Source organism: Lepidochelys kempii, chromosome 14 (genome assembly GCF_965140265.1).
Source record: "Lepidochelys kempii isolate rLepKem1 chromosome 14, rLepKem1.hap2, whole genome shotgun sequence".
NCBI classification, from domain to species: domain Eukaryota; kingdom Metazoa; phylum Chordata; order Testudines; family Cheloniidae; genus Lepidochelys; species Lepidochelys kempii.
In genome coordinates this window covers 17,348,757-17,374,938 of record NC_133269.1, presented here as the reverse complement: position 1 = coordinate 17,374,938, position 26,182 = coordinate 17,348,757, and the positions used below count along the sequence as shown (strand labels likewise).

At 47.3% G+C, this 26,182-nt stretch overlaps 1 protein-coding gene across 1 annotated transcript in view; it reads right to left on the bottom strand.

The window, feature by feature from the left end:
• Positions 1–26,182, bottom strand: part of MGAT5B (alpha-1,6-mannosylglycoprotein 6-beta-N-acetylglucosaminyltransferase B) — a 171,298-nt gene that overhangs the window by 19,003 nt on the left and 126,113 nt on the right. Inside the window, exons 10-15 of the mRNA XM_073310498.1 lie at positions 24,047–24,180; positions 20,177–20,307; positions 18,993–18,998; positions 10,086–10,241; positions 8,344–8,490; positions 5,373–5,489 (exon numbers count right to left, since the gene is read on the bottom strand). Coding sequence (XP_073166599.1) covers positions 5,373–5,489; positions 8,344–8,490; positions 10,086–10,241; positions 18,993–18,998; positions 20,177–20,307; positions 24,047–24,180 — 691 coding nt within the window. The remainder of the gene's footprint in view (positions 1–5,372; positions 5,490–8,343; positions 8,491–10,085; positions 10,242–18,992; positions 18,999–20,176; positions 20,308–24,046; positions 24,181–26,182) is intronic.

The following is a 26,182-nucleotide window of genomic DNA, read 5'->3' as shown; positions in this document are numbered from 1 at the left end:
TCTGGATCTTGACCGTACCTTGACCAAGAAATTTGGACCTTAACAAAAAATAATGGACTACCTCTGATCTACACTGATATTTGTAACCCCATAATGCGAGATGAGCTTGTATCAGTTGACCTGGCCTGTGAGACTTGGTGCTACAGGGATATTTTTGCAGTGTAGAATTATCCTTAGGAATTCAGGAGCCTAAATCCCATTGGCTTCCAGTGAGACTGCCTAACCCACATTTGAAAATGGGACTTAGACTCCTAAGTCTCTTAGATACTTCTGAAAATGTTGCCCAGAATCTTTATCTTAAATGAGTGCGTGTGCATGTGTGTCGGGATTCCAATGAGCCCAGCAAAAGCCTTTTATGAGGAACCTTTGTGCACCCAAAACTTCTCCTGCAGTCACCTGCTACAGGACCAAATCCCATTCTCGTTTACACCAAAATCAATCCAGAGTCACTCTGCTGACTTCACTGAAGTTACTTCAGATTTACAGTGGTCTAAATGAGAGGAGAAGTGAGCCCAGCTTTGAAGCTGGGACAAGTAATTTATTCATCTGTTTGAAGAGATAGTATTGTGTGAGCAGCACAAGGCTTTCGTCTTTCTTCTTTGTTTCCCCTTGCAGAGCTGGGAGTCCGTTAATACTCATTAAGGTGCGAGATGAAGAGTACTAGTTTATGCTTTCTTCAAACAGTTCTGCCAAGGGACCCAAGTCCTGACCTGCAGCACCAACTGCTATTCCAATCTGAGGCCATGTGCCTCTCTGCCAGTACCTGAATCCCTGCCCTGCAGCATCGTCTGCTAGTCAAGTCTTGGGTCCCACACAGCTCTGCCACTCCATGTGAATCCTGAGCCATGGCACCATGGACCTATCCTGGTCTTGAGCTTCCCTCAAGCAGAAACTGAGGCCAGAGCAGGCAGCGGCTTTGTAATACACACTAGGATGAAAGACTAATAAACTCAATGCCAGTTGTGACTTCAGTGGGGATTGGCATCCATGGGTCTGATTCTGTGTTGTCCTGCACCTTGTGTTGTCATTTACTCCAGTACGAACTGAGTGCAAAATAGGTGCCCAATCAGGGTGGCAGCATTTTACATTCACCGGGCACTGGAGTAAATAACTGCACACAGTGCTGGGCACTAGAGAATCCATGTTTCAAAAGGTGAAAGGCTAATGCACTCACCCCCTCTGGCAGCTGATTGAGTGGGCCCAAAAAGGAGAGAATAGACATTGTCCCATTTTATTTCTGGAGAGAGGTGGAGCTGCTGGCATTGCTGTGTGGAGATCTGATAACTTTCTTTTTTTTTTTTTTACACCCCTAGTTTTTTGCTGATTTTACACTGCTGATGGAAAGATGTGACCTCCATTAATTCATCTTGTAACATGCAGAGGATGTGACACATGTGCCCTTTAAACACCAGCTCGGCAGCTGAGACCCTCTCTCTTTGGGAACATTTCACCAGCGCAGATGGAACAGAGATGGTCAACGCGGCTCACTTCAGTTTTTGTCGACAGCTGACAGGAAGCCCAGTGTCAGGGACATAATTATTGAAAATTTAATGTTAATTGAGATGCACCTAATGACGAATAATTGTATATGGTGGTTTGATACATTCTTTGCAATATTTTGGAGGAGAAGAGATGAGACGAGATCAAAACAAACTACAGCTCGCGAGTGCCCGTAACCAACACCAAAGATCCCACACCTAACAAGCTGCTGTCATATGGGGAGAGCTCGGGTACGAGCCCTAATAGTGTCATAGATTGTCAGCTCTGGTGCTCTGCTGCCTTTCAAAGAAATGCCACTTGGGAGTGCTATCCTTCAAGAGCACTGAATACATGGCAGCACCTGGTGCTGCTGTTTGGAAAGCAGATGGTTTATCAAGTTCCCAAGGGCACTGGAACATCAGTCTGTTAGATGTTCTATCATCTAGAGCCACAACAAAAGATTTGTTTCTATTCCTAGAGAAGCCAGACCCAGGACCTTCCCCAATACTTAGAGGAAAGCCCCAGTGGCATTTCCTACTGGCTACTTTAGATGGCACATGATCTACTCTCTTTCTTTCCATACCCACCTCATTCTTGCAATCTCTTGTTCAGTCTTTCCTCGTACTGTAAAAACACCACGCCACTGAGCAGCAGCAAAATCACAAAGGCCCTTCTTGATTTATCTATGCCCTCTTCTTTAGAGCCCAATTTCCGGCTTGGAAAGGCACAGGCCAGTATTCCCATTGTCTTTCCTGCATGGTGGGAGGGACACAGGGCTGTTCTCACTGCTTGGGAGGGAGGGGAGGCTAGGCAAGCATTCCCACTGTCTTTGCTGCACCACTGGGGAGATATTCACAAGAGTGGGAGGCTGGGTGAAATTTGCTGCCAGTGATCAGAAAAGGCCACAGCTTAGTCCAGCTGCTTCCTATGGACCCTTCCCATTCGGCCCCATGCCTTGACCAATCAGCCGAGGGTCATACCATACTGTGTATACAGCCAATGGAGCTCAGTAAAGGAAGCCATCACCAGCTGCTCCTGAATTTGTTCAGGCTGCTCCCGGCAAAGGCTACCCCAACCCACTGTAAGGCAGATAGGAACCGTTTCCTTCCTGGTGGGTTACTTCTACATTGGCCTCAGCAGCTGAGGAATCCTCTGCTTGTGTCTGCAGGCTGCTGGGGCTGAAGACTCCATTGCCAGAAGGTCACCAGGCAGGCACCAGAGGAATGATTTAGAAATGTAATTCTATAATAGGAAACTGAGGACCAGATCCTTAGTTGGTTTAAGTTAATAGTGTAGCTTCATTGACTTCCGTGGAGCTATGCTACTTGACACCAGCTAAGGATCTGGCCCTGAGTATTGATCACTCAGTAGTGACTAGTCAGTACGGCCATCGGGGTTTGGCTAGTGTGGTGGGCTGTTCACCCCACACCAGCCCTGCAGGGGCTAAGGTGGGGCAGATCACGCCAATTAACGTTACAGGTGGAGAGTCTGCTTGATTAAAAATGACTAATGGCTGATCAAGCCCAGCTGGGGAAGATGCTGCGCAAGATATCGAGCCAGGAAGTTTGCAGCAGAAAGGGCTGCAGTGTGGAAGACGGCAGTCATGCTCCAGGCTTAGAGAGAAGAAAAGCAGCAACCCCAGGAGAAGGAGGAGCCATGGAATCCTGACCCTGAAGGATGGGCTTAACTAGAAGGGGGAAGAAGAAAGCCTGCGAGCAGCAGAGTAGGAGGTCCAGGGAAAGAGCAGCAAGGCCTAATTTGATGGATCTCCAACAAGAAACTGCAGAACTGGAATTAATTTGCAACTGGACACCATCAAATTAGGTCTGAATAAAGACTGGGAGTGGATGGGTCACTATAAAAACTAATTTCCCCCGCTGATACTCACACCTTCTTCTCAACTGTTTGAAATGGGCCACCTTGATTACACTGGCCTCATTAGCACTACAAAAGTGATTTTTCCTCCCTTGGTATTCACTCCTTCTTGTCAATTGTTGAGAATAGCCCACTTCCACCTTAACTGAATTGGCTCATTAGCACTGACCCCCCCCCCCACTTGGTAAGGCAACTCCCATCTTTTCATGTGCTGTGTATTTATACCTCTCTACTGCATTTTCCACTCCATACATCTGATGAAGTATGTTTTAGCCCACGAAAGCTTATGCCCAAATAAATTTGTTAGTCTCTAAGATGTCACAAGGACTCCTCGTTGTTTTTATCCAAGGAGTGTTACTGAATTAGGAATTTAAACAGTTTGCAAATTAGGGATATTTTTTAATCTGGTAATTCACTTTCTAGTGAGCGATTTCCCCTGGGGGAATCGACGTAGCTATGGAGACGGCTATGCACTACAGAACGAGCCCCCAGATCAATTGCCACTCATGCTGAGTAACAATTAAAGAGCGGTTCCATGTGATGGCTGTGACAGGAGAAAGGGGGTGGCTCACAATACTCCCCCTGCTGGTGTGGATCAGCCTGATTGATGGCAGCTTCACAGAGGAAGCAAGGACAGAATGGGCCAAAGAAACTGAACAGATCTGGGCTGAGGAATATTAGCAGGGGAGCTCTACACCGCAGCACAGCTTGCTCTCTGGATGGAAGACTTGGATCTCTGCTGCTCTCAATCTGACATGAACACTACAAATTCACTCAAAAAAACCCCCCAAAACCCTTGTAGAATCTATTAAATTCCCTGATTCCTGTTAATCTGAGTCAGATGCAGGGCCATTTTTTATTAAGATGCTATTTCGTGGTGTATGGTCTTTGTAACAACAGGGACGCCTCACCCTACCCAAAGCAAATTGTGAGCAAACCGGAGATCAGCACTTTTCTCCCCTCCAGGAAAATTGACTTTAATAATTTGGACAACTTGAAAGGCTCCTGCCACTGGGGAGGTAAATATTCATGACAGATAATTTTTAAAAGTCTTTGAGAAGTCGGCTCACACAGCAGTTGCTGCATTTTTCAAAAGGCTTTTTTTTTTTTGCTGCATTTCTTCAGCTCTTCATATTTAATAGGGGGGATTTGAGGCTTTTCATATTGAATTGTTTAATGCAAATAATAATTATTAATAATTAAATGAAATGCAGCAGAGGAACGGTAGGTGAAGTGACCTGTAGCTTTTGCAGCACTTGCATGGGGAGATACAAGGCTGACAAAAAAACTACCTGCTTACAAGAGACAGGGTTGGCAGTCCCAGATGCTTGCTGTGGAATATCCCAGCACTGGGAAGGAGGATGCATGATGGGAAAACTGCATCCTGGTTAAATGAGTGGGTTTAACTTCCTAACTGATGGGGAGTGGGAAGTTGATGGAGAGTTGAACAGGGGACATTACTGGAGAGATTTTCAGAGAGCTCAGTTTCCATTCAGGAACCTGTGTGCCAGATTTTCAAGTGCTTAGAGCCCAGCAGCTGAAGTTGTTCCATCAACTTATTTAGAGGTCTACTGGGAATTGAGCTCTTGGAAAATCTGGCCTCATAGATAGGACTAAGCTTTGGTGGGTGAAACTCAAGAGGTGTGGAGGTTTGTTCCAGGTAAGTTACTACAGAGTCCAAGCTATCCATACCTACTGGGTCTGATTCTGATCTCAGTTAAACTAGTGTAACTCCATTGAGTGGGGTTTTCAAAAGAGCCTAAGCAACTCAGGAGCATAAATCCCATTGAAAGCCGAGAGCTACTTGCCTCCTGTCCTGAGACACTGGGATTTCTGGCTTGCATGTGCAAACAATTTCAGAGAAGTGACTAGCCACTAATGCTGGGACAGTCACAGAGGGCACGTGGGCTGCTAACAACTGCTTGTTCTTGACTCCTGCAAATCCAGCCCTCCATTCTCTCTGTCTCAGCAACAGATGAGCTTATCTCAGTGTTTCAATGAATTCTGCCAGGAATTACCTTGGTCCTTATGATAGTTTTGATAGCGGCTTCAAACTCCTCTGAGTTATTGTAGTCCACCGTCCACACATGAGGTTTCCCTATGAAGTCCTCCACATAGGGGTGTTGGGAGGACACCTGAGAAAGGAAACAAAAAATGAACTGTGTGGTATTCCCTGCAGAAGGCACTGTGGCCACACGCAGTGACCTCCCTGCAGCTAGGCAATGTGAAAGGTGAGCTGATGGCAGCAGGAACAGTGATGAGAGCTACTAAACCCATTGCATGCAGAGATGGATCCAAAGTGGAACCTTTAATCCAAACCCACCTTCTCTCAGCCTTTAGGCTGATATTTTAAAACAGCCTAATGGTTTTGAATGCCTAAGTCCCAATAAAATTAAATTTGCCCCTCAGCGACTGGGCAAATCTCAACCTCAGAGATTCAGATGAAATCCATCCCAGATCGGAACCTCCCCCATCAGTGAGGTTTGAAAAACTAAGACCTGACTACAAGGTTTTGTAGAAGCACAATGCTCATTACAAAGATGAGACAAATGTCAAATCTGTGATCAAACGTGAAGTTTGGTGTTGGGCTAAACTGGAACTAGAATCTGAACCACCCTCGAATTTGCAAAACTAAAGCTGAGCATTCCTGTTTGCAGTGAGGACTCTTCCTCTGGGGATTGCTTCCTATTGGCAGTCACTTTTCCATCCTATAGAGCAATCTTCTTTCCCATCCTCTCCATGCATTTCTCCTTTATTTAAGCTTTGGGCATCTGTTGATTCAGCCTCATTGACATTGCTGCAAGGCAGCCAACAAGCACAGGTCGTGTCTCAGGAAGTAGGGCAAAGGGTGGAAGTTGAAGCTATACTTTTAAGGGGTGCACAGGACAGAGGAAAGAGTCCTGGTGCAGAGAAGGGACATTTTCTAAACAGAAAGGAGGATGAAAACTGGCAATGGTTACAAAGGGGCTTTGAAAGCAAGGAAGATGTGAAAAAGAGCATTTTATATAATGAGCATTATGCTTTGCCAGACATGATCATGCTCCCGCAGCCCTTTGCCGGGGAGAGGAGACAAAGTATCCATTAGAGGTGGGAGAACTTGCGCAGAAATTGATTTTTATTGTTTTGCCAGATGGCTTTAGGTGAAATTCTCCCCTCTGCAGGGGTGCCAGTGAAGTCCCATGGAGCTCATAGGCTTAAGGAGTGTCTAGTCCTTGGGCTGGACTTCTTCCCGGGGGGCAGAGTTCACCATTTGTGGGGGTTTTTTGCATCCTGGACATTTCGAGTTTCCATGTTTCAGCTGCTTTCTGGAGGGAGGCTGGTTTTCTAATCCACTCATGGCGCTGCTTACACAGCTGTGCTGTGAGTTGGAGCCCAGTTACTAATGTAAAGAACCCGCAGTGGAGGCTTCTTCACAGCAGGCTACAGACTCTGCCCCTTGCCAGCTGCAGGTTGTGATGCAAAGTGAACCTCTGGGTCACAGCATTCCCCAAAGATGCAGAGCCAAAGTAAACCTGGCAATTATTGAGAAGAAGACAGCATCAGCTGCACCAAAGGGCAGGACCATCCATTGAGCAAACCAACGGCCCCAATCCCGGGTAATCCCCATTCTCCTAACATATCGACCAATCAGCTGGGCTAAAACACAAAACCAAACCCAATATCCCATCTACCCTAAAGACCTTCAACTTTCCCATGATCTCAGCCCTGCCCAGAAGGCTCAGATACGTATAAATAAAGAGATGATGGCAATTAATTATCCCTCTCTTCTGCTTCTTTGCTGTCATCAGCACACTTCTCCCTAGTGACAGCAGCTAAGGATGGCAGGCTCGGCTGTTATAATGACACAAATTAAAAGCAGCAGGGCTGGCTGCACTGAAAGAATGATTCCAACACCTTCCATCTCACACACAAACACACCCACACATCATGCACACTCTCCGTAGCGGTTGCTCTGTTCACAGTTTTGCCAAGTCGCTGAGTGCGAACCGGGGCCCTCGCAACACAACCTGCATTATGCTAACATCAGCAAAACACAAAGAGGACATGGGAGGAGAATTAATTCTACAGGAGCTAATTACAGTGGCCCTGCTCTGTCTCTGTCTCTTGCCAAGATGAATGGCAAGCGAGCGTGCAGCCACCACACTGTAATGATGACAAACGGGCTGGCTGCCAAGGCAACGGAAGCACCCAACTGCCTGGAGAAGGGTGGCTACAGAAGATGCAATCCAGTCTGAGAGCCAGCGGAAAGGAGGCTATCAAGGGGGGGGCAGGATAGAGGACACCTTAGGGTAGATTCTAACTCACTTGGTAAGGAACAGCCTCAGACGGAAACAGAAGCTGAGAAAGAGGTCCTTGATGTGGCCAGTGGAGGGGCTTTCTCAGCAGGGATGTGGGAATTTACACGGCATTATCCACTTTATTAATAATACAAGGCTCAATTTTCTCAACCCTTTAACTTTTAAAGAGCTCCTGCTGCACTCAGATTAAATTCATAGCCAGCGGCAGGCCCAGGAGGGGAGTTTGCACAAAAAAAAAATATATATATATATATATATATATATTCAGTCCTGTTTTAGAAAACCACAACCAGGAGCAATTCAAGTTCAGATCCCAACTTATCTGGGAGCCTACAACCCCAGGTTTGGGAAAGGGAGGGTCAGGCTGAAGTCTGTCTCTGGGGTAACCAATTAGGACATGGTGTGGGATTTTTGCAAAAGCCTCATTGATCAGGTTTTGTTTTGCAGAGCTGAAATTCAAACCCAGGTCTCATTTTGTCCATCTTCTCCAGGTCTCGAGAGGGGAGAGATCAGATTGGGAGGGCAAGGGTCTGATCCCACACCCAGCTAACTACACCTTTGAACTGCGGGGAAGAGCATCCAGAGCCTGATCTTCTCAGCTGGTCCACCCCTTTGGTTTGAATCCAGAGCAAATGCCATGGCTAAGGCCAACCTGCAAATTCTCGGCACACAACATTGCAGAACCACTTGCCTCTCTTGACGTAGGCTTCCCCCTGAAGAATTCGTGATTGAGGGAGCTGTGTGGTGGGTTGAAACGAGACTGCAGGAAAACACACCCATTGGCTATCGCTTCCAAAGGGGCAGGACCTTCATAGGGGAATCCAAATCCGATGAACAGCTGCAGGAAGCAAAACCACAAACCCTGGTGAGCTTGAGTGAAGAACACCATTGCCCAGACCCGTTGCATTCTAATTCATTAGCAGTTCTGCCTCTCGAGTTCACTCATCTGAACTCTCTCTGGTGCTCAGCTCAGCAGAAACACAGGCTGATCTAACTGAACTCTAAGTGAAATTCTTTGTAGTTCAATTCACAATAGCTTAAATGTGTTATAAAGTTCTCCCCAAAATGATGTCTTTATCAAAGCTAAATGTACACAGTACATCTTTACCCCTTCATTTATAACAGAGGCCTTGTCATTAATATCAATGGAAGTTGCACCTCTTTACATCATGCATGTATTCGTCCTACTGTTTCCACATTGAAAGCTGCTGGCTTGCTAGATATCAAATCAGAATCATGCCTAAAACAGTACCAGACCTAGGTGGAACAGCAGCTACATGCCCTAGCTTCTCCTGTCTACAGACCTGGTTTTCTTTCCTGGTAACAGGATGAAATGAGTTTGGGTATTTAGTGTGCCAGTGGGCATTTGCACATCCCATAATTCAGGCACAGTTGGCAGTCCTTACCCAGGAAAAGCCAAGGGCTGGAATATAATAGGGGGCTTGCATGCCACTGGGTTGGCAGTGCTGGGGGTGGTCTGGGAAGTATGCACTTTGCCTGACTCTAGCAAGTGCTATGGCGCTGGGCTCAGGTTCCGATATCAGTAAGGAGCATTTCAGGACCTAGTTATGCTGTTAGTCAATCAATCCACAGACCCCACGCTCCTGGACAGAGCTGAGCAAATAGTGACCAAAAAGTGTTCTATGAACATTCAGTGGAACCCAAGAGCAAACTTTGGTGTGACGATGGGTGTGATGTAATTCACATCTCTTAAACTCTAGTAGAGCAACTGCTTGCAAAAAACAAATTTGAACCCCAAAGTATGAATATTTCCCAAGAGACAATTCCAAATAGTATATTCAATTGTAAAATTTAAAATCCAACATTTGCACCATCTTTGGACAGTCACGTGGTATTGTTTCTCTCTTCTGATTGGATGTAATTAATCAACAGAAGGCAAACTACCAATCCAACAATCAATCAATCTTACCATTCGAAACTGGGGCTATGTAAGCTGGTTTCTCAAGTCATTTACCTCAGTTCTAGCTATGTAAATCACGTGAGTTAGATGTCTCAGTAAAAGTTGTGTATTCGATTGTAATATTCACCATTCAAATAACCTGCAGACTAAGAGTTATTTGCTGAAGAAATTAGTGAATGATTTTGAATTACAAATACACTTGAGAATGTTGTGAGCTGACCACTGACAATTCGTAAAAAGGGGAAATTAATCAGACAAATTCGCTGTTGCGATTTGCTCAGCTTGGCTTCTGGATAATTACTGCAGTTGATGTGGCCTGCAAGCTAGGGCTTCAGTGGCACTAGCCTCAGCTTCCTCCAGCGAAAAGAGCTTCAGCTAATGAATTCCCCCTCAGATTACATTTCTCAAGGCAACTCTGGTCCGCCTGATCAGCAGCTGGGTATTTTATGGAAGAGTAATGTTGGACTTTGTCAGAAATCCACATGAAAGGGCCACACCCCTATTTTGAGTACCTTGGCTTTTCTCAGAAGCTGCTGGAACTCATGCTGTGGCAGAAGGCCATGGTTCTTGACAAAGGCTGGGACCTCAGGAGGACGCTGGGTTTCATAATAAACAGTGCCGTGGATCTCCATGTACTTGTTAAGGATGGCCAGGAACTTTTCTTTGCCCTGGGGGAGGAAAGCGAAGAAAATCAGCTGCATGTGAACCCCAAAAGAGATGTATTTGATACTCAAATGCCAAAATAAAGGGGCATTTCCTTAGTCTGATCTCACCATCCTAGCGCCTTTAAGGGTACGTCTCCACTTCAGTGTTTAAGCCCAGGGTTCAAACTCAGGCTCAAGCCTAACCCTCTTTTTGTATTCACACAAATCATGACCCAAGGTCCCAGGATCCACAGGGCTGGAGGGTCCGAGCCTGAGTCAAGCCGGAACCCAGGGTTCCAGCTCTATTGCTTTGCAGTGCAGACACAACCCTGCTGCATTTGTGCTCTGGAAGTCTGCCAAAAATATCCCACAATCCCATGGGATGACTTTCTTTGTCCTCCAGACAATCAAGTTTGGTGGACAGTCAAGTTTTCCTACACTGATCCATGAACAAAGGGCTAGAGTGGCAACATTTTGGGAGGGCGTTAGGAAGTCTGGAATATGGCTGGTTGGACTTGGGTCTGCGTACTGCAGTGTGGATGCTGGAGCCCTGAGCTTGGGCCCAGGTTAGAAGATTCTTAACCTAGGGATGACCCTCAGTGTCGACGCTCAAGCCCTGGGTTCTCTAACCCAGGGTCTGCTGACTCGAGTTCCGCTTACCCTGGATTTACACTGCAGTGTAGACATACACTAAACGACCTCCTCTCTAGCAGCAAGGGAGTCTTTATGTACCGGAACACACTGTTAGTCTGTATCGGCAAAAACAACGTGGAGTCCTTGTGGCACCTTAGAGACTAGCAAATTTATTTGGGCATAAGCTTTTGTGGGCTAAAACCACTTCATCAGATGCATGGAGTGAAAAAAAACAGTACATGGGCTATAATATATATTCTGCTTACTGTTTTTTTTCACTCCATGCATCTGATGAAATGGGTTTAGCCCACAAAAGCTTATGCCCAAATAAATTTGCTAGTCTCTAAGGTGCCACAAGGATTCCTCATTGTTTTTACTGTTATTCAGTGGAACTCAATCTGCAGGGCAGGAAATCCCCCTACAGGGAAGGCAGACTTTTAGGACTCCTGGACTATAAACCAATTTCACACTCGTATAATCCCACTGAATGATGTGGAGCTGCTCCTCTTTGACATGGGTATGACTAAGAGCAAAATCAGTTCCCTGAATCAGAGGCGACATACCTGGGTATTGGATATAGTCAGCCCCACAAAGAGAGTCTGCGTAAGGAATGTCATACACGAACAGACCAATGGTCTGTCCAGGCCAATACCCTGGCCCTGACATTAAACAGTGGAAGTCACAAAGCCTCTATAATGCAACCTCAGGTTACAATACTGTATCAGTGGCAAGTAGTGGAGAGAGTGTATGTTCCTGACCTCATCCAATGATCAGTTTATACACTGAAGCATGGAGATTGAGATCCCTTATAATTTGTATCCCACCTTGTGCAAAGGCAAGTGCAATTATTCATATAAACATCTAATCCTCTGCAAAAAATCCTAAATTATTTGCCTTAATAAACTACCACAACAGTGAGTTCCACAGGTTAAATGTGTTTATTTAAAAAAAAAAAAAAAAAGTATAGTTGCGTCTGTATACAGACAATTCATCTTTCTTCCCAAGACCCTCTCCTTGTCCCCTGTAGAATGGCAAACAGACATAAATCGATTGGATGGATAGTCATGTAGAAATAAAGGTGTTATCCATGTGAAATGCGTCACTGATCAGAAAGCTCAACTAGTTCTTTCTCCTTCGCTGAAGTTATTTCAGCAAGACAAAGCAGACAGGCACTTTCTGTTACTGTTGTGCCCTATGACCCAAGCAACCAGCCACTCCAGCTGCAGAATGGCATCAGTTTTCCATCTACATACATTCATGGCAAAAATGCAAAACTTCAGCATGGTTTTTTTTTTAGAAGACTGGGGGGATGGTATGAGGCTGATTAATCCTAGAGCTCTTTTGATGTTACCCTTTAAGGATTGCATATAGCTGTTAAGGACTTCATTATCGCTTTATCAAACTAATAGCCCTGCAGATCAATACAGCACCATACAAGAATTCCAAGCATGGATTTCACTGAGATTATCTTCCCTGCTAGCAACAACAAAAGAGAAACAGCTTTCCCTTTGAATTTAGCTGTGATCAGCACTACACTCATCTCTCTCTCCTCTACTTATTTCCCTCTCCAGGCTCTTTACAAGCCCTGGGAGGAAAAACAACTTCTCAGCAGCATTAAAAGAAGACAATAAGCCACAATCTACCTGATTGGAGGGCAGAGGCGAAGGCGGCTGTGAAGGGCTGACGAATGTGGAAAGCAGGCCACACAATGCTGCTGTTCCAATCCACAGAACCGCAGACACGCTCTGCTGATTAACCCACCTGACCTGGGGGCTCGGGGATTTAATGGAAAAGAGGCCATTTATTCACCCACACTGTCAGAAGCAGCCTCATGGCTGTCAGTTGTATTCAGCTGAAAAGGCAGCTACGTGGAGCACGGGAATGTGTTCTTTCCCCGGCCACAGTCTAATCCCACAGACATAGACTTTTACTGAGAGAGGAGCCTGAGCCTCTGAGTTTGGATGCCAAATCTCCCAAGAGGGGTTGGCTAGGGGCTTGGGCCCAGGCCCATCTCCCTTTCTATCCATCTGGCACTCATCTGTGTCTCTGCTTTACACCACACTTTGCCTTATCTCTCTCCCTCCCAGGCCCCCATTGTTGCCAGCTGGCACACTGGTTGGGACCCTCCTTGGTGGGGCTTGGACTCCAGACTGAACCTGTGGCTGGAGAAAGGCCAAATCCTTTCTTCCCTTATTGTGCTCTCCCTGCTGTCCTTGATGCAGGTTTCCCACCACCCCCAAACTCCTCCACGATGCTGCTGCAGAATGGCCAGCAAGTGGTGCTGTTAAGTAACACAGAGCCCAGCTCACCACCCCACTGACTCCCACCCCTGTCTGAGAGCAGACAGCAACCTCCCCTCCAAAGCTCCAACCCTCTGGTAACTCAGGGAATGACAGAGGATGCGTGGGATTCAGTCTCTCCTCCTTCTGTCCCTATTGGTCCTGAGGCAGCTTCCCTTTCTCTCTGCGTATCTCTCTCTCTCTCTCTGGCTATGGACTTCTCTCCAGGGCCGGATTAACCTTTTGTGGGCCTAGTGCCAAACATATTTGTGGGCCCCCATGGAGGCAATGGAGCATGGCAACAGGGAGGTCAGTCTCCAGAGTGAGGGGCCAACCGGGGGCAATGGAGCAGGGCAGGGGCCTCCCCACTCCACCCAGCCCAGTGCAAGGGCACTATTTACAAACGGCAGTTTCCAGATGCACAGTGCCTCACCCAGTCCTGTGCTGCCAGCATGCCCCTTGCCCTCGGGGGCGGGCCCATGCCATGCCACACAGCCCCGCTACCCAACACCCAATAGGAGCACCCACAGGAAAAAAGCTTGCTTGGCTGAGCACCCACCGGCAGCCCCGCCTATCAGCTCCTCCCACTCACCCCCAGGGCTGCCTGTGCGCCGCTGATCAGCTGTTCAGCAGGGGGCAGGAGGCGCTGGGGCGGGAGGGGGAGGAGCAGGGGCAGGAAGAGGTGGAGCGAGGGTGGGGGGGCGCTTGGGGGAGGGTGTGGAATGGGGCAGGAGGAGATGGGACGGAGGTGGAGTGGGGGCGGGAAGAGGTGGGGCCTTGGGGGAAAGGATGGAGTGGGGCCAGGGACTGGTGCAGAACAGGGGTCAAGCACCCCTGGGGAAATCTGGAAGTTGGCACCTCTGCAACACCCCCGCAACTCCCTATGGCCAGAGCCCCCCCAGACCCATTATGCCCAGTGCCCCCGCAGACTCCCCCCACAAATGCACAGCACCCTGCACAACACAACCCCTGCCCAGCACCCTGCTGCCCACAGCCCCACCACAACTGCCCAGCACCCCACACAGAACCCCCACTCTCTAGTGCCCCAACACACAGAGATCTTCCCTGCCCCCTCACAGCCCAGCACCCCCTCGACCCCCCAGAGACCCAGTCCCCCACGCCCTGCCTCCCGACCACACTCACCGGCCCTGCTGGGAGGTGACTATATCTGCAGAGCTGAGCCGTTAGCATAGACAGGGCTGGTCCCGGGGTGGGGAATCGCTCCAGCCCCTTGGGAATGACGCCATCAGTCAGGCCAGGGACTGCCCCGGCCGGGTTCCCTCAGGACCCACTTGCCTAGAGGGGCCCAGCCAAGCTCCCCACACAGTCCCCCACAATTGGCTGAGACTGGCCAGGCTTCTGCAACAGTCTCAGGAAGTTCAGCTCCAGGGAGACAGGTGGGGCCCCACAGGCGGTGGGAAGCAGAGACTGCCCGGAGCCGGAGGTGCACTGGGGTCTGGCCAGGGGGCAGAGAGGAGGCAGCGGGTGGGGCCACGGGGCAGAGAGGAGCCCTCAGCCAGCCAGCAGGTTGGCTGAAAGGAGCAAGTGATGGGCGGGGGGAGTGAGCTGGCAGGGTCTCGGGGCTCAGTGCAAGCGGAGCAGGCCGGGGCCCCTTCTGAGCATGGGCCCAGCTCCCTGGCACCACTGGCATCATTGTAAACCCATTCTCCAACTCTCCGTCCTAGATACTTCCCCCATCTTTCATTCAGTAGATTCCCCCATTCTTCATCCTCCATTCTGGCCCCACTAGCCCTGTGTGTGGCATGAAGGATGCATGCAGCTCAGCAGCCATTGTCCTTTAGTTCCAATTCCAAAGATATTGAGGCAAAACTCTCTGATATGAAGTCAGGGCATGTTATTCCCCAGGTAAGCCAGTGGGGCCCAAAGGGAACCCTCCACATTCTATGGACTTCTGCCTCTCTCCTTGGGAGCAGGTCTCAGTGTTGCAGACAGATGGGAAAACGTTGGCTCTCTATCCACGCATTGCAGAACTCTTCCCATGCTGTAAGGGCTAAACTGCATTCCCAACTCAATACGCTACCTGCTCTCTGCTGGCAAGTTTATCATTCTCACAAAGCACAGATCAATTGTACGTCAGGTATTTAGAATCCTCATGCAATGTGAACGATCCTTGCAATGTGAACAATGAGCAACACAAAACGGCATATTTACTAACATTGGAATAGCTGGGGCTGAGGTGTGATAAACAACAGAAGCCTAATAAGGAAGGAGCTGTATGTGTGAGTGCTATGTTTTGTAAAGAACACTGTCTTTTTGTATGTAGCCAAATGGGACAGCACGATTCAGTTGACAGGCTGACTGAATGAGGAGCAAGTTTCTAATCCAAGCTCTGGTAACCTTGGGCAAGTCAGTTCCTCTCAGAGTGACTCAGTTTTCCCATGTGTAAACGGGGGATAATATTCACCCTCCTTTGTAAAGCACCCTGAGATTAATAGAAAAGGTTATCTAAGGATTAGTAGCTGTAGTGTTCATGAAAGGGAGAGTCTGATAGCATTTGCAAAAGCCAGCTGTAGTGTAGACAGCTGTTGGGCATGTTCTCCCTACAATAGTTCCTGGACTCTAACACCCCATGCTGTCCTGGCTGGGGTCTCTAGGAGCAGAGTGCTAATCACACAAGGTGCTCTGCTGAGACCATCAAACTTGTTTTGACCTAATCAGAACTGGAACGCACATGGCCTGAAGTAAAGGACTAATGTACTATACCGTTGCACCAGAAAGCCTCTTCCATTGTGTTATTGTTTACAGAGCACCAACAATGCACTCAGCTCTCTATAATACATAAAATAATGGGCCAGATGCACATTGACACCAGCTGAGGATCTAGCCCAACATCCATCCCTGCCCCATATTGCTTATACTTGAACAGAGAGAAGCCAGGATGCCCTGGAGAATCCAGGGACAGCTAGTACTTAGCAACTATGAGCCAATTCCTGCTTGCCTTTGTGAGCCCACTTCAGCAAAGCATTCAAGCATGTAGCTAAGCCCCTTGCCATTCAGCAAACGACTTGAGCATGTTCTTAGCATTAGGCACGAATGTAAGTGCTCTGTTGAGAAGGAAGGGACAGCTGAACCGGGGCCACTAGCTGTCTCACTGTCTGCAATACTCCTATGACTAAAGTAAACAGGATTTGGTCCTACTTGACAGGAGAGAGCCCACTCCATGTCTGGCTAGCACAAGAATGTTCTGAAGATTTTTGGTTATTAAAAAAATCTCTTAGTGTATGTTTTAAAGCTTCTACAAAATACCCCTTGAGATTTACTACATTGTACAGCCCCTCTCCTGTGCACTTTTACATTAAATGTCAGAGCAGAGTTTAAAAACAAAGACACATGGGGAGTGGGGTTATTCCAGAATTTGGGAATCAGAGGCATCTGAGAAAAGCAATTTTCACATTGAAATCTCGTGATAACAGAGGGCAGGTCTACACTACCACTTACGTCGATCTAACTTACATCGCTCAGAGGTGTGAAAAAGACCGACCCTCCCGAAGTGATGCAAGTTACAGTGACCCAAGCGCTGTTTACACTGGTGCTAGGTTGGCGGGAGATGCTCTCCTGCCAACATAGCTCCTGCCTCTCGCGGAGGTGAAGTAATCATGCCAACAGGAGAGCGCTCTCCCGGCGGCATACAGTGTCTTCAGCAGACGAGCTACAGCAGCGTAACTGGCTGCTGTGCCAGTGTAACGCTTCTAGTGTACACTTGCCCTGAGTCTCAAAATGTTTTGAGTTCAGGTTTGGATGAAATAAGCATGCAGATGCTTATCTGCAGCTTAATCCAAATGATCTGAACTGCTTTGGCTGACAAAACTGAGCGGGAAATTGGATGTATATGGGCTGTTTTCCTTATTAGTGCTTCTGCTCCTGGTGCTAGATGGAAGCTGGAAGTTCAGAGGAACAAGAATGAGGAAGGGCGGGAAGTTAATCAAATGTTTCTGAACTTCAAAAAGATTCTATTTGAGAGATTGTATTTGATCCTGGGCTTATCAGCAGTACTTGGCTTGTCTGCTACAACTCAAGAGCAATATGTTGCTCTTATATTGCATTGTTCATCTCTAGGCCTCAGGGGCACTTTACAAGGGAGGGCCTCATTAGCCTTGTGTTATAGATGGGGGAACGAGGCACACAAAGGGGGCCTGGCTTGTCCAAGGTCACACAGAATGTTTAATGTCAAGTCTAGGTATCCTGAGTCCCACACATCTCCAGCTCCTTGGACCACACGTACTCTACCCTATCTACCCAGTGCTAGATTGTACAACACTTACCCAGGCTGGTAGGTATGACAGGCAGCTGTCACCTTGGCCAACACACTGGGAATTGAACCAGGGGCCTCTTGAACTGCTGCTAAAGCGCCAGAGTTAGCAGCTTGTAACAACTCCTATCTTCTGTGGATCAGCACAGAGGGGGACTTGTCACACATAACCACTGGGTTACCTGAGCACTTGCTAATAGAAGGTTTCAGAGTAACAGCCGTGTTAGTCTGTATTAGCAAAAAGAAAAGGCGTACTTGTGGCACCTTAGAGACTAACCAATTTATTTGAGCATAAGCTTTCGTGAGCTACAGCTCACTTCATCGGATGCATACTGTGGAAACTGCAGAAGACATTTGTATATAATGTCTTCTGCAGTTTCCACAGTATGCATCCGATGAAGTGAGCTGTAGCTCACGAAAGCTCATGCTCAAATAAATTGGTTAGTCTCTAAGGTGCCACAAGTATGCCTTTTCTATTCACACTAAGGCCTTTCTTCATGCTCTGGTCACATAAAATGAGCACACTTTACCTACACACCCATATTAAACTCCTTTACGCTGCCAGAGCCTTAGTGTAAATGAGAATCGGTCCCATTGACTTAAACCCACCACACAGGCCCTACTGGTCTGATTCTCCATTGACGCACAATATGTTGTCACTTAGAGCAGTGGGTGTAAAAGCTTACCAAACCACAACAGGAGCCCTTTACACCCATTTTGCATAGGTGTCAGGAACTACACAAGGTGCAGGACAGTGAAAATTCAGGAGGCAGGTATTTCTACCACGAGATATCGCAGCTACCCAATCCTGACTGGTAACTAGGGGTGGTGGACAAAGCAACTGGTCCTGATCCTCTTCACAGACTGGGGGTTCTGGAATCCAGAGTTTAGATCCAGGCCCCTACTTCCTGGGAAGCAGGTGCTATTCCATGGACCTTTTACGGCAGCTGGTTCCCGACAGCGAAAGAGTTTTAATAACATTTATTTAAAAATCCGTAAGAAGCAAGGAGGAGAGAGACAATGAGAAATCAATGTAGCCCACAGAGCGAGGCAAGTGTTGGAATCACTCATTGCGAGGGAGGGTGTTAGTAGCCATGAATATTTCTGTGCCAAAAAAAAAAGAAATTAAGTCAAAAAGCTGTTATTTACAAAGGGGGAAAAGGGAGCGGGGGGGGGGGGTGGAAGCCTAGCCATCAGCAAAAGGTCTTCTTACTGTAAGACTGTGTGACAGAAAGCGTGTGCTGGGTAACTTATAAATACATGTAATTGTTGCAGGGATTTCTATACCTGGGCTGCAATTGTGTGTTTTGAAAGGAGGGTTTGTTGCAGAGATATGCTGCTCTATGGAACACAGACTGCAGCATTCAGAGCAGGCTGCGAGAACAGATTCAGAGGGACTGGTAATAGAAAGGGTGGGAATGGGGAAGAAGAGAACCCAGCACAGTATCAGGCCATAAACACCCACTGTTAGCAATCCGCATTTAACCTACAGACGATGAAAGCTCAATCGCAGACATACAGTTTCTATTGATAATTTATATTTAGTCTGAAATGCACCGTTAAATAAAGGAATAGATTAGCGCAATACAGTACCTGCAACTGGAACATCCCAGGGAGGTGCATGGAAGAAAAAAATCAAGAGAGGGTGATAATTAGCTCCTGCTCATGGATAATGGAAGCAAAAGCATTGAGCATGCTCCAGATAAAAGAAGGTGGAGCTCAGGCCGCCCCCAATAACCAGTGACACTGCTAGCCACACAAGAGAGGGTAGTGCTGTTTTCTTTTAAGAGGGTGTGCCTAATGAGTGGGGTTATAGCGGTGCTATTTGTCTCCCTAGCAGTGAAGTGGTGTTGGAACAGGAAGTCAGTTGTCTGTCTCAGGGACGGAGTAGTGGAAAAGAGTTTTGCACCTACAGGCCACAGACTCAAATCTGACCCATGTCTGTGGTGACTAAAAGTTGCTTCCAGCTGATGACAAGAGGCAGTATTGTTGAGTGGCTAGTGCCCTGGACTAGTACTTAGGAAACCTTAATTCTATTCCTGCCTGAGCCCGACCTGTTACGTGACCTTGCACAAGTAACTTCCCCTCTCTCTTTTCTCCTCCGTCTGTCTTGTCCATTTAGATTGCAAGCTCTTTGGGGCTGGGACTGGCTCTGACTCTGTGCCCTGCCTGGGGCCTCTACATGTGACTACAATACAAATACTGACAAGAAAGATATGCCACCACTAGATGCTGTCAGCTCAGCTCCTAAACAGCGAGTGTCCAGACTTTAACTGGTCCGGTGGTTGGAACCTGAGTTGCTTCGTAAAATGCCTGGGATGCCCATTCTGTTTCGATTTGGCTCACTCACTTCCATAGTGTTATACTGGAACAGACCAGTGGGTCCATCTAGTGCCTAAAAAGTGTCAGCTGTCTCAAAAGAAGGTGCAAGAAACCCCTCAGTGTAGGTGGCCAGGGGATAAGCTGCTCACACAGGAAGTTTCAGACATAGGGTGCTCTCCCAAGGGAAGTGGTGGAAGCTCCATTGCTGGGACACTTGAAAGTGGACTGGACAAATCACTAGGGAATATAATCCAGGAAATAATCCTACATGAGCCAGTGGGAGGGATTAATTAAATGGCCAATTAGGTCTTTTCACTGATTTCTAGGAGTCTGTGCACATTAGCCCAGATTCTGATCCCTTCGAAGCCAGTGGCAAAACTTCCATTGACTCCAGGGATTATCCTTTGGCTATTTGTTTGTTACAGTGGACTGATCATGTCAGTACAGGCACCCACCTTCCAGATGCTGGCTTCCTTCCCGTACACCACTGCCATGTTGCTTGCTTTGTTAGACTTAATGAACTGCCGCTCAGTCTCGTTGAGCTCCTCGGACACAAAGCCCATGAAGGAGTTGTCGGGAGTGTGAGCTACAGAAACCAAGGGGAAAAGATACACGGGTTTGGCTCTTGCCAGTGCACTGAAGGGGTCTTCCATTATCTGTCCTCCCAAAGCCTCAGCAACATGCAGCCTTTCCCCATTGAGGTCATTTATACTGAAGAATGGGATGGTTACCAGAGTCCACCAATGAGATGAAAACATTTCCGGGTCCTATCCACGTAGCTGGGAGTTTAACTATTGAGTTGAGCCCTGGTGTCACAGGGGCACTGGGGATCACTGGGCTGAAATTTATACTGTTTCTCCATGACTGTCACAGGTAAATCCTAGGCTAGATCCAGGATTCCCCTTTGCCTCCTTTACCTTCCTATCTGGTAACAGTCCAGCTGCGTCTGTGTCCCCAATCCCCACTTCCCAGCTGAGCACCTTAACTGTGCACTAAGCCCTCAGTGCTTCCCTCTCTGTGGAGAGACAGGGAGCGGGGGTGGAGGAGCTGCCTTCAGATGTGCTCCACAGGAGAATATGGGTCAGGACTGATTAGTGCAAGGAAATATTTGGAGGTGTTTGGAACCAGTCGAAGGTGCAGGCCATGAGGCTTGGATTATTCTGTGGCACTCATGCATTCTGAATCAAGAAAAGAGAGTCAGAAAGGTTCCTTGCATTGAAAAAAAGAAGAAAGGGGGAAAAAACCAAATAGGAGCGATTAAAGTATATGAGCTGTGATCCGCCTGCAGGTCTCTTTAAAATATAAGTTGCTTCTTAGGCTGCCAGATAGATTATATCCAGCCAGGGGGAAAAGATATTTGAGTCACAAAGTGTGTGATCGGTCACCAGGCTTACGGCCGACAAGTAGGACTCCTTTCCACTTGGCAGATTATTGGATAAATCTGAAGCACCAGCCTCAGGCCCTTCTCTAAAATCCCACCTGGCCTTCTCCAGAGAGGTGACTCTCCCTCTGAAAATAAATTCTGTGTTTGAAAAATATGCCCCTTGCGTTTCACCTCCCTGCCCAACTCTCTTTGCTCCTTGTCTCCAAAGGCCTTTTTTTTCACTCTCTTCGCCTACTTGGATCAAGGCTGAGCTCTCCTGCATGCAAGGGGCACAACTGGGCAGCTGATTTCAAATCTTCCTTTCCCCTGGAATAACCCTAGTAAATCCCACCTGTGGCATGATGGGCCTTGCTGGCATGGTGGGCTCAGTATGGGGCTGAGCATGGGGCCTGTTTGCACCTCCCTTCAAGAGTGAGGTCTGAAGCCCACCTAGTATGAGGGCAGGATGTTCTTGTGGTTAAAGCCCTAGCCTAGGGCTCTAGAGATTTGGGTTCCACTTCTGGCTCTGCCGCTGGTTCCTGGGGTGAGTTGCTTCGCTGGACACACAATAGCAGAGTTCAAGGTAGACATCCTGCAGTAAAAAAACTTAAGGACCAGACTTCAAAGAGAAACTGCTGAGCTTCAGTTCATTTGTAAATTTGACACTGTCAGCTCAGGATTAAACAAAGACTGTGACTGGCTCGCCAACTGCAAAAGCAGTTTCTCCTCCCTTGGTGTTCACACCTCAACTGCTAGAAGAGGGCCTCATGCTCCCTGACTGAACTAACCTAGTTATCCCTAGCCTGATTCTTGCTTGCATATTTATACCTGCCTCTGGAAATTTCCTCTACATGCATCCGACGAAGTGGGTATTCACCCACAAAAGCTTATGCTCCAATACGTCTGTTAGTCTATAAGTCTATATAGTCTGCCGCAGGACTCTTTGCCGCTTTTACAGATCCAGACTAACACGGCTACCCCTCTGATACTTCATATCTCGGTGCCTCAGTTCCCCCTCTGTAAAATGGGGATAATAATCCTCCCTTTGTTTAATAAAAGCGTGAGGCCTTCGGGGTAAGAATTGTCCACACTATGTGTGTGTACAGTGCCTAGCACAACAGGGTCCTGATCTCAGTAGAAGCCTCCAGGTGTGCAGCCTAGTGGACTGAGCACTGGACTGGGATTCAGGAGATGTTAGTTCTAGTCCCAATTCTGCTGCTGGGTGACCTTGGGCAACTCCTTTCTTGTGACTCAGTTTCCTCATTTATTAAATGGGGGATAATGCCACTGACCTCCTTTGTCAAACACTTTTAAGATCTATAGATGAAAAGCACTGGAAAAGAGCTAGGTACGAATTACTGGGCAGAGAAAGGAGTCCATGTCCCTGCCGCTGGGCTGTTACAACTCCCCTTTCACATTAGCATGGGTCACTCAAACATGGCTCAGGTACAGAAGCTGCTTCAGCCTGCTGCTCTGTTTGCCATAATAGCAAATTCCTTCTTTCCAGCATTCTCTCCCCTTGCTTTTGTTTTCTAGCCATAAAATCCCCCGCTGCTGCAGGACGAATGATTGGTTTGCTCAGAAAGCTCCCTGCAGAATCCCCAGGACTGAAAAATGGCCATGGCCGAGCAAAGTCCTTCACTCCCAAAAACCTACGGGGGGAGGGGAATTGCTGGGGCAGATTGAGAACATAATTAGCAAAACAGTGGGAGTGGGACAGTAAAGTATTAAAGCTCATTAAAGTAACAGAGCCCATTAAGCAGGAGTTTCCTTGGAGCACATTGTCAAGGTTAGGGTCAGATGGAAGCAGCATGCATCCCATCCAGTACGCTTGGGAAAACAGCTTTGGGCTATGGAGCAACATGGTAATAAGCCTAGCATCTCTTTTGTGTCCCAGGCTTGGTATAGTGGGAAGGGGGTGTTATTTTCTAGCTACATCCCACGTTAGGAGTCCTGTATATCTCCTGTAGGGCTCAGAGGTCTCTCAAACATCTCCCCCTACTTTAATCCTACCAGCCTCAAGGGCACTTGATATTGCAGCCTCCTTAGCTTTAGATGAGAAGGACTAGATGGGACTCCCTTAAGATCTTATCAATGTACAGCTCAGCTGGCCAGAGGGCACGTTGGTGGGCCATGTGAGATGCTCATCTCCCCTGCTTGCACAACATTTCCCAGCCCCTGCTGGCACAGGGGGTGGGAGGAAGCCATAGGCCAGGGGACTGAGATGCAAACCCCGGTATTGACTGCTCCTGAATAGCTGCTTACAAATGGAAACGGAAGGCCCATCCCAGCAGGTATATGGTGCTCATTGTGTGTGAAAATGCACTCTTTTCAAGTGAACTGGACACATGTCAGCCTCCAGCTTGTGGAAACAGGTAGAAGGAACAGGAGCAAATCTGAGTTTGTGGGCTCAGAGCAAATCAAGGTCTGTTTTCCTTCCACTGCGGTAGCTTTGGGGCGGCAGTGACATGGGCAGTGGACTGGCAGAGTAATTCAGATACATCTGAGAACTTATTTGTACCTTTCATGCATTGGCCTTGGCCTGCAATGGTAACCAAGAAATAGAGCCAGGACAAAAAAAAAATAGACAAATAGTAAAATTACCAAAGAATACAGTTTTGGTGGCACCGGAACACTATGCAAATTCGGGTTGCAGTTGTCTAATACTTTTGGCCCCAAACCCCCCTGAAAACAAAAATTCTGAAAATGTCAAAATGTTTCATTTTGAAAATGTTTGGAATTGAAATTCAAGGCATTTAATCCGACTGGCACACATTTTTTTCTTTGTTTTCGTTTTGGTGAAAAACAATCAGCTTCAATTTGAAACAAAGCACATTTTCCCCGGTTTGACCTCTGAACCACCAAATCGATTATTTGCTCAGCTCTATCACCCAGTCTGCAAATACAAAACCAATAAAATAAAACCCCAGTAGAAACAATTACCAAACAAGGGATCACTTACGAAACATAGTCATGAACTGCTTGGGATTCAGGTTCCAGTACCCCCAGTTTGTCCGGTAGCCATGCAGAGTGGCATACTCCTCAAGGTTGTAGGCTGGCTCTGTCCCAAAGGTATCAATGACACGAACGCGACACCTGCCCAGGCAAGAAAGCAAAGGGCAAGGGTTATATTCTGCTCCCATTCTGCAAATAAAGAGCATCAAGCCACAAGCTATAGGTTCGCCCTCTAGCATCAGCAGGCCAAGGAGAGAGTTAGTGCTGCTGAGGGCTTCAGCAGATGCTCATTTAGTGGAATGACTGCTTTGAGAGAGATCTGGGAGTCCTAGAATCCAGCCTGTGCAGGGACAGTCCCTCACATCAGTGCCCAATTACTGGTTTGAGCATCCTTGCAGCAAGTAGCATTATGTGCTCAAATGCATGCCCCATGGGATGATAGAGAGGCCAAGCCAGTGCTGCCCTGGAGTAGTGCTGTGTGTTTGAATACCAAGGACCAAAGGCTTTGCTGAAATGGAAAGAGTATGTACTGCCTTACCGCCTAAAAGCTGGAGGCCTGGGAAAAGATGACAACACTGCCAATGCTGACAGCTGAGACAGATGTAGGGACTGTTACTGCAAGTGCCAGTGGATTAATTACAATGGCTACAGCTGGGCGTGATGCAGATGATCACCGAATAAGTTTTGCCTAAGCAGCTTCACCAATACAGGCCAATGATGATCAGCAACCTCTGCTACTCCAGTCCTGGTCCCATACACTTCTGCCAATAGACTTTGATTGGCAATACCCCCCTATGCTCTGTTGTGGCATTTAGCAATACCCCTGAGCTAGGGACAGGCACCAGGAGGCATTGCACCTCACCTGGCAGGCAGCAGAAGCACCCCTGGAACTGCACCCCTTCAGAGCGTGCAGCTTATTCTCTCTAGTGCTCAGTCACCTTTTGGGAAGTCACAGTAGCCAGTGACTACTTGGAAATATCTGGATGGCAGGATCACTGATAGGCCAATGAGAATGTGGCCTGATGATGTAATGTTTCCATCTTGAATGAGTGCCTTTGCTGTCTGAGTATATTGCCATGTGGACAGAGTGCTGTGAAAAACAACAAATGGGCATTATCCCTCTTACTCAAGGAGTTGGATTAGGCTTATTCACTAAAGCAGCTGTTTGTTCTTCAAATTTACTCCAGAGATAGCCTGTGGAACTCATTGCCACCAGATAGTAATGCGGCAAAGAGATTAAGAACATTTTTTAAAAAGATTCAGTATTTATATGAATAATAAGAATATTTGACAAAAATGTATAATGAGTAGAAACATGCTTCAGGACATAAACTAACCATTAATAGCCTGAGGCAGGAAGAAATGTCACCATAGGGATATTATTGAACAACTGTCTATCCAGAGGGTTTTACACCTCCTGCAGTATCTGGTGTTGGCCATTGTCAGAGACTGGATACCAGACTAGATGACTCTGGGTCTGGTCCGCTATTGTATTTCCTAGGTGTATAACTCAGTAACTATTGCTCTAAACACAACATGCTTAGGAACCTCTGGCATTAGGTATTGTCTGCAAAGGATAGCAGATTAGATTGATGCTCAGTCTGTCCTGGCCTGGCAGTTCCTTTGTCTCAGCAAATCTGGGTTTCGAACCCAGGTCTTGCCATTAACAACGCATAACGTTACCGTTAGGCCACAGAGAACTGACATTGGGCATCAGCCTTAGGTCAAAAGGGGAAACTGGAAGCAAAGCACTGGTCCAATATTCAGCAGAAGGGGGCAGGGGGAAGTATCCTAAATGTCACCTCTGGAAAGGAAGAGATTCACTGCTCCCTGTTGCGCAGGCTTTTCACCCACCCAATGTTTGGGAAAACGTTATCTATCTCCAGGAGACATTGTAATGCTTTTCTGAATATTCCAGGAATGCGGAGGTAGGCATTACCCTGGCAAGAGGGAGGAAGAAAAGAGATTGTGGAAAGAGAGAGGAGAAAAAGCAAGTGGCGTGCACAAAGCAAATGCATTTATAATGAAAACAATAACACCGCCTGTCATCTTCCCCTCTAATAAAATTGTGTAGGATAGTGGAAGGAATGGGTGAAAATGTAATAAATAGCAGAACTATCAGTGTTAAATTAAATCACATACT